We start from the raw sequence: 10555 nt of genomic DNA, 5'->3' as shown, positions 1-10555 counted from the left end.
ATTCTCCCAGCAAACTAGGGAGATGGCCCAGGTCTCATTAAATCTCCTCCTCCCTGCTTTGGAATCTGACACAACAGTAATTTCCAGCCTCGCTTTCTAAGGGCACAGATGGACATGGAGGGAAGCCCACTCCTCTGCATGTCACAGTAAAATGATCTTGTTATTGAATGAGCAGGAGGAGAGTCCTTCTCTGGAGTGCAGTACCTTGGCAGGATTAGTGTGTGTCAGTGTGCTTGGGCAGGGCCACACTTGATGAATAAGCTGATGGTAGGCTGATGAATGTCTTTTCACATTTCTCCTGTGGAAATCTAACTTATTTTAAAAATCTTTCCTTAGTCCTGTGCAAGCTCTGCATACGAGGTAGGGGGCTGCTTTACAGCAGTAGCACATTGGATGCATGGATATATCCACGCCCTGGAGGCTATGCTGGCGGGCTGCTCTGGAGCACGTGTAAAACACCTGTATGGGCTGGTAACCTTCATCAGAATCACAGAATGGGTCAGGTTGGAAGGGATCGCAGTGGGCGATCTGGTCCCACTTCCCTGCTCAAGCAGGGTTGTCCATGGCACAGGATTGCATTCAGGCGATTCTTGATTATCTCCAGCGAGGGAGACCCCACAGCGCCTCTGGGCAATCTGTTCCAGTGCTCGGTCACCCGCACAGTAAAGAAGTTCTTCCTCGGCTGGAACTTCCTGTGCATCAGTTTGTGCCTATTGCCTCCTGCGCTTGGCACCACCGAGCAGAGCCTGGCTCCGTCCTCTTGGCCCCGCCCCTGAAGATATTTATACCCATTAATGAAGTCCCCCCTCGTGAAGCAAAGCAGTACGGAGCCTTTCCTGAGGTGCTCTGTCCCGCAGGGACTGCGAATGCCGATTCTTTTACGGGCACACTCGCGGTGTGGCAGAGGGGCGCCCCGCCGGGCAGGGACCGCCCGCCCCCCGAGCGAGCGCCGCGGGCCGCGCCGAACCCGGTCTGGGCCGCGGGACTCCGCTCCCCGCCCCGCCGGGCGCTGCCCCGCCCGCAGCCAAGATGGCGCTCGCGGCCTCCCCGCCCCTCGGCGGCGGCCCGGGGCGTGTTCGGGAGCGCGGCGGGCGGGGCGGGGCGGGCGATGTGGCGAGGCTCGGCCCCTCCTGCCCGGCCGCCACCGCCGCGGCCGGGGAGGCTGCGGGAGAGGCCGCGGTACCGCGGGGGTAGCTGCGGAGGCCGGGGCGCGGTAGGTGGCGGCGCGGGGCGGTCGGTCCCGGCCGGGAAGCGGGCGACAAGGCTGCGCGGGGGCCGGGAAGGGCCGCGGCCGGCGGCTGTGCCGGGGCAGCCGCTGCTCTGCGGCCCGCCGGGGTGGCGGGGCGGCCGCGGAGCCCGGGGGCGGCGGCGGCAGAAGGGCGCGGCGGCGGCTGTCACTGCCGGGCCGGGGGCCGGGAGCGGCCGTACCCGCTGCCTCTGCCCGCGCCCCGCTCGGCAGCCCTGCGGTTCCCCCCCGCTGCCTCTCCGCAAAGACGAGAAAGCGCCAGGAACAGCGAAAGCCGGAGCTCTCTGTCCTGGGGTGATAGTGCCGGAGAGGAAAGCGCTGTGACCTGCCGCCGCCCCATTCCCGCCGCTGTCTGCGGGCTTTGAGTGCGGATTTGTTTTTTCCTCCCTTCACCGAAGGCCTGAAGGGTATGTTTTCACTTTCAGAGATTAAAACCGAAGTGGCGCTGGCGAAGAACGGACATGCTTGACATTTATCTGCAGTTGCCTGTGTTGTGCTTCGTTATCTACTCGAAAAGGAGAGACTGAGACCCTGTTGTTTTCACCCTTGACTTCTTCTCAGGTTATGATATAACTGTAATAATAAAGCAAAACTGCGGAAAGAGCACCTGGGAACTGAGCATGGTAGGATCTTGAACTAAAGTAGCTGGTATCGACGGAAAGAGGAAGGGAAGGAATGGCATCCCGAGAGAGGCTGTATGAGCTTTGGATGCTTTACTGCAGTAAGGTAAATATTGGGGGGAGTGGGAGGGTTGTTTGTGTGTTTTCATCCTCTTTTGTTTGGAAGTCGAGTACTTAAAAATGTATCTGTAACATCTTTTTAGCACATTTTTTTTCTTAGAAGTTGCATAGACTTGGCTAGCTGCTGTAAGGATTTAACTGCACTTCACAGGCTATTTACAACCTCATCTTGTGATTTGCTGTTCGGGTTGGCCTTTTTTTGGTCTGAGGTATGAATTGCACAGTGTTCATGGCTCAGTTTAAGCATTTATTGTAGTAGTATATTTTAACTACGTGAATGCATACATTCACATAATTCTTTGTAGCTCATTAAGATGTACCGTATTCATTTAATTCACTGTTTTCTAGTATTTAGCTTTATGCTTTCTGTATTCTGATCAGTTCCAGTTTCATTTAAACTTTATTAGCAAAAGCCTTCCCTAAGAGCAGATTTATTAAGTTGCTCCAGAGTCTGCCTTTGCCAGTTATTGCCATAACATCTAAGTATTCCATTAGTAATGGATTTCCTTCACCTGGCAGGAATGTTATTAAAATGCAGTCCTGTCCTGTCGCCATTTGCATTTTATAGTGTAAAGCAATTCATGTATTTAAAGCACATGTCCTAATTGCCACCGAGTACGCTGAGTATATACACAAATTGGATTGCAGATTATCTACATAGATAACTGTAAAATAAGAAACGTACAAAAAATAGCTGTAAAGGTAGAGGAAAGGGCTGGTCTACTGTCATATAGAAGCTCAGTGTCAGTGGCAAGAGAAGCTTTTGGTGGCCTTATTTCCTGGTTTTGTTTTGCCTTTTTGCAGTCTCATTTGTATCTCAGTTTCTTTAAGTCTCCAAGCCAGTAGGAGATTAAGGGTATAACAATCCTTCTCTTGTTCTTCCAAGTTCATTTCTAGAGAATGCCCATCTCAAGAGCGTAAAATGTGAGATGTTAAGTACAGACCATGTTCACACAAGTGCACAAAGCAGTCTTAATTGTAGCTTTTCCTAATTCTTGTATGAGTTTGCAACCTTAATGCTCCATATGTAGTTAAAAATAAAACTAGTGCAAACAGAACAGCATGGTATCAGTTCTTATTGCTCCTTGTGTGGGTGATCTGTTGGACTGGAACATATTTGTGTAGACCTTTGCGTTTTAAACCGATGTAATAATGATACTGGCATTAAGAATTGGAGTAGCACTGGAGGAGATGGATGTTTTGCCAGTGAGTTCATCTGTGTGAGAGGAATACAGACACTTGGAACAGACTCCCAGGAATCCAGGCTTTCCTCAGCTTTGGGAGATACTAAGGCTGCTGAGATGAGCCAAGCTCTGAATTTCTTTGCTCAGCTGTCCTTTGGCTCTTTCCTCCCTTATTCTTTATACAGTTCTTTTGTCTGTCTTGAACCTTCTCCCCCTTGGCTGGAGCCTTTCATTCATTGTATGTTTTCCATCTCCATGTTGTTTGCATGCTAGCAGCAAGTCTGCTAGTTAAAATGTGTGGTTTAGATTACTTAGAGGATGTTCAGTTTCTTTATGGGAATGATTCGTCCAGTCTAGTCTGATCTCAGGTGATGGAAGATGGTCTATTAAAAAAAAAATCATCTTTTCATATATGCAGTCTCCTTATTAGCTATCAGTGACTTTTTTTGGCCTTTTTTTCTTCCAAACCCACACAATGTGGGCATAATTAGGTGGATTCGTATGTTGATAAGGACTTATTCCTAAATAGCAAAACATATTTTAAAAATAAAATAGCTTGTCTTCAAAATATGAAGGCAACTGGAGTGTTTCTGAAAAAGGAGTCTTCACTTTTTCAAAAAGCACTAGGCACAAAACTGGGTTCTCTCTCTCTCTCTCTCTCTCTCTCTCTCTCTCAACTGTTTCAGGTTAAAATGATACCTTATTCTGCTTGAGGCAGGCATGCAACATAAGAGTATTGCATTAAGCTTGGTGAAGTTAAGAGCAGCTGAAGAAGCTAGGTCTTGGAATGCAAAATGATGTGAAGCCTTAATGTAAATGAGTTTGTTTAGTCATGTTTTGGTAACGTGTATGTTATGCTTTGTTCTCCTCAGAGCATCTTGCACAGTGGGAAGATGCAGCAATAAATAACTACCAGTGACAGGATGTAGTGGTTTAGGGAAAAATCTCTTTATACCTGGGGTGGCCCAGTGAAGTGTAATACCATGTCTCATATGTTGCACTGTCATGATTTTGTTGTCAGTGGCATCCTGGGAAAGAAAGCTAGGCCATTTCTTCAAACTAGAGAAACTGCTGGAGAGTTACAATTGAGTAAAGTGGGAATTTATTGTGCCACAAATCTCACCTATGTGGCTTTAGCTTTTGCAGCCTTGTTAACTAAAGAAACAGTGAAATCCAAGCTCCTCCTTTGTGATTCTTCAAATTGTTGCTAATAAATAGTCCTATTTGTCTTCTGATAATCGGGTGCCTCATGATAGTCTGTTAAATATAGCACCCTGTCGTAGAGCACAAGGCTTTTAACAGCTTTAAAGTGCTGGATAATGCTGTGTTACCATCTTGCCATCTATCCTGGGTCATGACTCTTGTTCTTTGTGATCACTTGGCATCTCTGGCAGCATTAGATGCCAGTTGCAACACTTACTTTTGTGCAAAGTAACGTCAGGAAGGCATTTCTCTATTTTCATTGCCTCCTGTGCAGTTGAGCAATTGGATATTTGAGCAGACAGCAGCATGTAACAAAGGTCTCTGCAGAAGCATCTTTGGAAGACACCATGTACGAGGTGGTTTAATTTCTCTGTTTTTTCTTTCTTTTCGAGATAATGTTTGAGTGGCTGCAAGAGATTGTTTTTAGTTGGTATTCAATTGTTTTTCATCTGGCAGTTTCTAATCTAAGGCTGGGATTTGGTTTTGGATTTTTTCCTGCTTTTGTTCCCCTAAAAGCTACAGACTACAGTCTACTGTGTAAGATGGAAGTAGTAGCCACACTTGATTTATGATGCTTCTGATATTTCATGGAAGCAGTTTAAAAATTCATTAAATTTAGTTAAGTTTAGAATTAAGTCACTGGGGTTATATCATCACATTGTATTGTTCACAGTCTGAGCTCTTCTTGCCTTGAGTCTTTTGTTGGTTTAGGGGTTTTTTTGGTTGTTTTTTTTTTGTTTGTTTCAGTTTGATTTATTTTAATGTTGATGTTAAACTTTATGCAAAGAGAAAACTTTGCAACTTCCTGGTGTGGTTTTTTTTTGGTAATTTTCAGTTTCAAATGGTTTTAGTGGTTGTTGGGGGTTTTTTTCTGTTCAGTGATCTCTTAATGTACAATGCTGTTATTCACTTAAATATTGAAATGGGTGTAAATTGCTGTCCTCTCAGCCAAGTGTTGAAATGTATGTGTTTTAACAAAATTGTATAGAATAGATAGCACAGGTCATTTCTATAGAAGTCACTTAAGAAAAATTTTCTCCAGTCGATTGTCAGTTCAAAGCCTTCAATAACCTACAGGAGAGCATGGAACACTTCTTATTTAGGTGCATGTAGAGCAGGTATCTGAAAATGCTTTACTAGTGTAAGTGTACAGCAGGAGAAGAACTCTATTAGGTTAATTGAAGCAGTCTCAGGAAAGGACTTGCTTTCACACATGTCTCTGACTTTTTCATGTTGATGTGACTGAGGTAATCCACCAGTTTTGCCTTAGATCATTATGGCTGTAATAATATTACTATTGTAATATTGCTATTGTAATATTGGTTGATTAACCTTTTAATAGATATTAATTATATATCAGCATAGAAAATATATTTGTTTTACAATCCTCTGAAGTAACTATTACTGCAGATTCAAATTAAAGAGATCCAACCTCTGTCTTATCTGTAAGATTTTAACTATGTGTTAAAAAAACCAAAACAAAATACCTGGTAGGTATTTTAGACTCTTAAACATAAAACATATCAGGATTTCTAGTGTTTTTCATTTTATTCAGAAAGTAGCCAGATACCCTTTCATATTGAGATTTTTTTCATCTATCAAAGAAAAAATCCAATTGCCTTCAGAAGGGGTTTCAAAAGCATAAATGCAGGCATTTAGCTGCCATATGCACATCAGATCTTCAGTTTTCATTGTATTGCAATGGTTGTGAGCTTTCTCTTACACTCTCGTGTTCAGTATAGCCCTGATTTCATTTAAACACTGTCTTTTTGTGTGATGATATAATGGTTTGAAAGGAAACCTCTGAGTCTATTCTCCAGCCAGCTTGTAGCCTGTACTTCTCATTTCAAAGAAGGAACATTCAACCTTAGTGTCACTGGTACAGTCAGGACTCTGTGTTAGCAGTCATAAATGTAATCGTAATGTTCTGCTCTTTACTAGTGCAGAGAGCTGAGACAGTCACATCCCTGGCTGTGTAAAGAGCAGCTGACTTGTGCATAAGCTGTCATCTTAAATGTGCTTTCTTACTTTGTGCTGTATCTGTTATTTGTTTTTACAGAATTTATTGTATAGAGATAAATGTTATAGTTTTCTCTCTGGCATAGTGAGGATATCTATATGTTATAAATATCTTCTAATTTAATATTGTAGCACAGAAATAAATGTGGTAGTTTTCTATAGGAGAACATTTTTTCAGTATTAGATCAAAAGCTGGATAGAAAAAAACCAAACAATAAATGACTATATGCATTAGCCTAAAAATGTCCTGAAGTGGTTGAAGTCCTGTTACTTTGAGTTATATTTTTCCCCATCTGGGATCCTTATAGGCTGCTGTATAGGAATAAGAAGGAGACTTGAATGAGAAATTAAGTGGTCTTGGGCGAAACCATGATTTCTCTTAGGTGCAGGCCACTGTGGTGAGTGAATTGCTGCCCACTGTGGGGTGCCAGCAGTGCTTTGCTGTCATCACAGGGCCGTCTCTACCTTTGGAAGACCATTGTAATGTAAATACTTAGAAGCTGAATCTTTAACATATAAACATTTAATTGGTATGAGTTAAACTTTCATTTTCTTTTTGAGAAGTAGGCAGGTCATTTAAATTAATGTTTACTCTGTGCCCTAAGTGAAGAGTCTTTGAAGGAGAATAATTTAAATTGTTTTCCTGTTACTGTGTCTTAATCCTAACATAGTACATAGAACTGAGATAAATTTGACCTTGATTTATAAATTTATGTGTTCCTTTGGCGGGCTTCCATTAGCATCAGCCACCTTGTGCTGGGCCAAAACTAACATAAAAAGAGGGCAATCTTGCTAGTAAAAAAGGTTGACTGGGAGCAAGAAGGGACTAGTATTCTCTGTGGTGTTATGGTCTTGCTAAGTTGACCAACTAGCAGGCTGTTACTGACAAAAAGCATTCCACTCTATCGTTAGTGTCCCTTCATTACTGTTTTACAAGGTATTGCCTGCCAGAAAATATTTTGCAGTTCAACTGAATCCCTCACTTAGCTACATGAAGAATTTGGGGCATTTAATGTCATGTTCAACAAGTGACAGCAAATGTATAACTTTGGGAAGACTATCATGAAATTACAAGGGGTGGTTCATCAGTTTATGTTAAAGGTGTTATAAGAGATTTTTAAACTCTGTCCCTGTATAAAATTGGAGAGTATTTGTAAATAAAGTAAAAAAGTTTATTATCAGATCAGATGTGACTTTAGATATGACTATTGTAGGGCTGCATGATGTAGTATAATTGAACTGGATTTGTTCACCCAAGTGGTCTTGCAGTTGTTTCTCCAAGAAATGTGGGTTTAGCAACATTATGCTTAGTTGTGGTGAGATGCATGTAATTCAACAAGACTATAATCTTTGGAGTTAAACTGTAAGCACTGTGTGAAACACTGACCTTTGCATCCCAATATGATCTCATCTGGACTTGGCTTGCCCTTGTCTTCCTTGTGCAATTGCTGATTTGGCATTGTTGCCTATCCCATTGCTATGTATTGCCTTTGTTATAGTATATAAAGAAGTATTCAGTTTACAGCTGGATGAATGCTTGAGCAAACCAAATGGTCAGTAAAAGTTTTTTGTAAGTCACTGTCATGGAAATTCATGCCTCTGCTAAAACTGGTGAGTGAAGTTTTATTAAACAGTTGCTGTGTAAGATACCTTTTCTGTAGATCAGTTTTAAATAAATCTCTGCATTCTTAGGGAGTGTTACTTGTAGAAGATCATGTCACAAGTCACTTGTGGCCCTGTCTTGGTGAAATTATCAGTGTTCCGTCTTTATTTATGCGAGGCTGAACTAAGGGTGGATATAGATAAACAAGAACAGTCGGTCTTCAATTCTGAATTTACTGTCTGCTGTTTAAAGAGATGTCTCCTAGTCCAAGAACTAATATAATTCTGACATTTACAAATATAGAACTTTTCATATAAATAATTGACATGAATATATGAGACATTAGTCTCTTGAGTAGCTGTTTCCTTCCTTAATTATGGACCTGGGTGACCTTGTGCTGGTAATTGTTCAGACACAAAAGAGGTACTCTGACACAGAGGATGCAGACTTCAGGTTGAAATGAGGCAGCAGATAAACCTAAGCAGACATAGAAATAAGAAAGCCATAACATTTTACAAGCTATGAAGAAATTATTTTTGTTTATAATTCTGTAATATATTTGGCAATACATATCTAGAAGTAGCTGCTGCTTCTGTGTGAAGAAGAGTCTGTGGTTCCTCCATGCTTTTCTTGTCAGATTTAGGGCTTTACTGGTGTCCAGCATGAGGTTAGAATTCCCTCATGTCTATGGGTTTGTGGATTAGTGCTTTATGGAATTGGTGAGAAACATCCATTTCTGAATGTGCCAACAAATGTATTTCAGATCAAGCTTTTACTGACACAAAAGAATCAAGTGTCTCTTAAATGGAATGATTTATCACAAAGCTAGAAACACAGCCTTCTGGGTCTGTGTGTTGATGTTCTAATATAAGAGTGAATTTAACAAACTCTGCGCTGTTGTGTGGTATCTGAGTTATGGCACTTTGACCTTGAATAGTTTGGCAGATCTGGGGATGGCATGTGTCCTGATAAAAGAATATTGCAGAATTGACTCAAAGATGCAGCATGTTTGTGCTGATTATGGAAATGGCAGAAAGGCTTGCCAGCTGCCCATGGAACAGCATTGTAGCTTAATGCCTGAATCCAAATGCTGTCAATAGATACTGTTAAAATATTTACAGGCTTCAGAAAGGTTAAACAGCTGCTATAGAAGAGAGAAGATCTTCCCTAATTACTGAACTTTTCTTGCTGAAGGATATATATGTAAGTAGGGAAAAAAACCAAAACATGCACATCTCAGCAGTCCAGATAAGCATCTTTTTTTCCTTAAAAGCAATTTGTTCAGGCCTAGCTTTTCTACTTTATCTTCTACTAAGTGGGGAGGCTGCTGTGAAGGACAATGGGTGATGCAACAGGAAACACTGAGAAATGAAAGCTATACTTGATTATTCTCCTCATAAACACTGTGTTAAGTTTGACATCTCAATAAAGTTTCTCCAGGCACCTGCAAATCTAAGCATTAGCTGTGAGATTTCTGTGCTGGTGAAATATTTGTATGTTGATGCATTCTCTGATGTTCAAAGCATTTAGGATAATCTGTTTGTCTAACTTATGATTGAGGATTGCATTTGCCTATAGTAAGCAGTGGAAATAAGTGACATTAAATAGTTGTTTGACCATTGAGTAACACTGCTAACTATGGCTATGTAAAACTAGGAATTAAATTTAACTTTAGGAATGGCTAATTATACTAATATGTAAATGCAGAGCATATCTTAAAACAGAGAGGATATTTAAGATGCTAAATTCCAAAGGCTTTAAAGGCTTTTGAATGCTTTATTTGAAGGATATCTGAGGGAGGCACAAACAAAACCTCAAAAAAAAATGGTTAAATACTACTCTTGCATAACACAAAGAGAACATAAAATCAAATCAAATGGCAAACCTTTAATTATATAAAGATAGCAATTTAACATAGAAAATACACTTTTATTTAAATAACCAGTCCTAGTAATTCCAGCTTTTAGACTGAAAGGGGTGGGGGACAGGGAGGAGCAGATAGGGATGAAGACAAATTTTTGAGGATGGATTTCTAAAGTCCGAATGAAAACAGTGAATTAGTTTGCTTTTAATTATTAATGTTGGGAGAATTGTAGTCTTTTTATTGCCAGTTACCATTCACCAGAATCTAAGAACTTACAGGTGTATCCCATAAGATGTTTAAAAACTGTTAAGTAAGTGAAGGCTGAGGTTGAAAAAGTAGCACTCACACTGGAAAGTAGAATTTGGCAAATGCCAGAGAAGTCTATAAAAAGCCAAGTGAAAATGAAGTAGTTTGAGTTTGACTTCTTGAATAAGATAGCAAGGTTATTCTTTTAACATTAATAATAATTTTAGGAAAATATACCTTCAGCTGGTTTAATGCCAAATTTCACTTACAATGTGGAAATAGAATTTAGGAACTGAACAGAGTTTTCAAAGTTACTGAAACTGATTCATAAAGCATCATGCAAAATGAGAAAATGCTTGGTTTCTGTGGAAGTGATAGAAATGTTCACCAACAGTATATATTGGGCATTAGCCCAGAGTTTCCAGTGATGTAATCCTCACAAGTTTTGTA

General features: G+C 41.0%; 1 protein-coding gene across 3 annotated transcripts in view; it reads left to right on the top strand.

Moving 5' to 3' along the window:
- The first annotated feature begins 1556 nt into the window (after nucleotides 1–1556).
- NBEAL1 (neurobeachin like 1) overlaps nucleotides 1557–10555 on the top strand; it is an 80474-nt gene continuing 71475 nt past the window's right edge. For all 3 annotated transcript variants that reach the window (XR_003915767.1, XM_029959541.1, XM_029959540.1), the window contains exon 1: nucleotides 1557–1972. Coding sequence is in view for 2 of the 3 variants with exons in the window: in XM_029959541.1 (XP_029815401.1) it covers nucleotides 1922–1972 (51 nt within the window). In the remaining variant the exon portion in view is untranslated. The remainder of the gene's footprint in view (nucleotides 1973–10555) is intronic.

This window comes from Manacus vitellinus, unplaced genomic scaffold (genome assembly GCF_001715985.3).
Source record: "Manacus vitellinus isolate BGI_N305 unplaced genomic scaffold, ASM171598v3 scaffold_20_pilon, whole genome shotgun sequence".
Lineage (NCBI taxonomy): Eukaryota > Metazoa > Chordata > Aves > Passeriformes > Pipridae > Manacus > Manacus vitellinus.
Note: the sequence above shows the minus strand (reverse complement) of the source record. Positions and strands in the feature narration are given on the sequence as shown.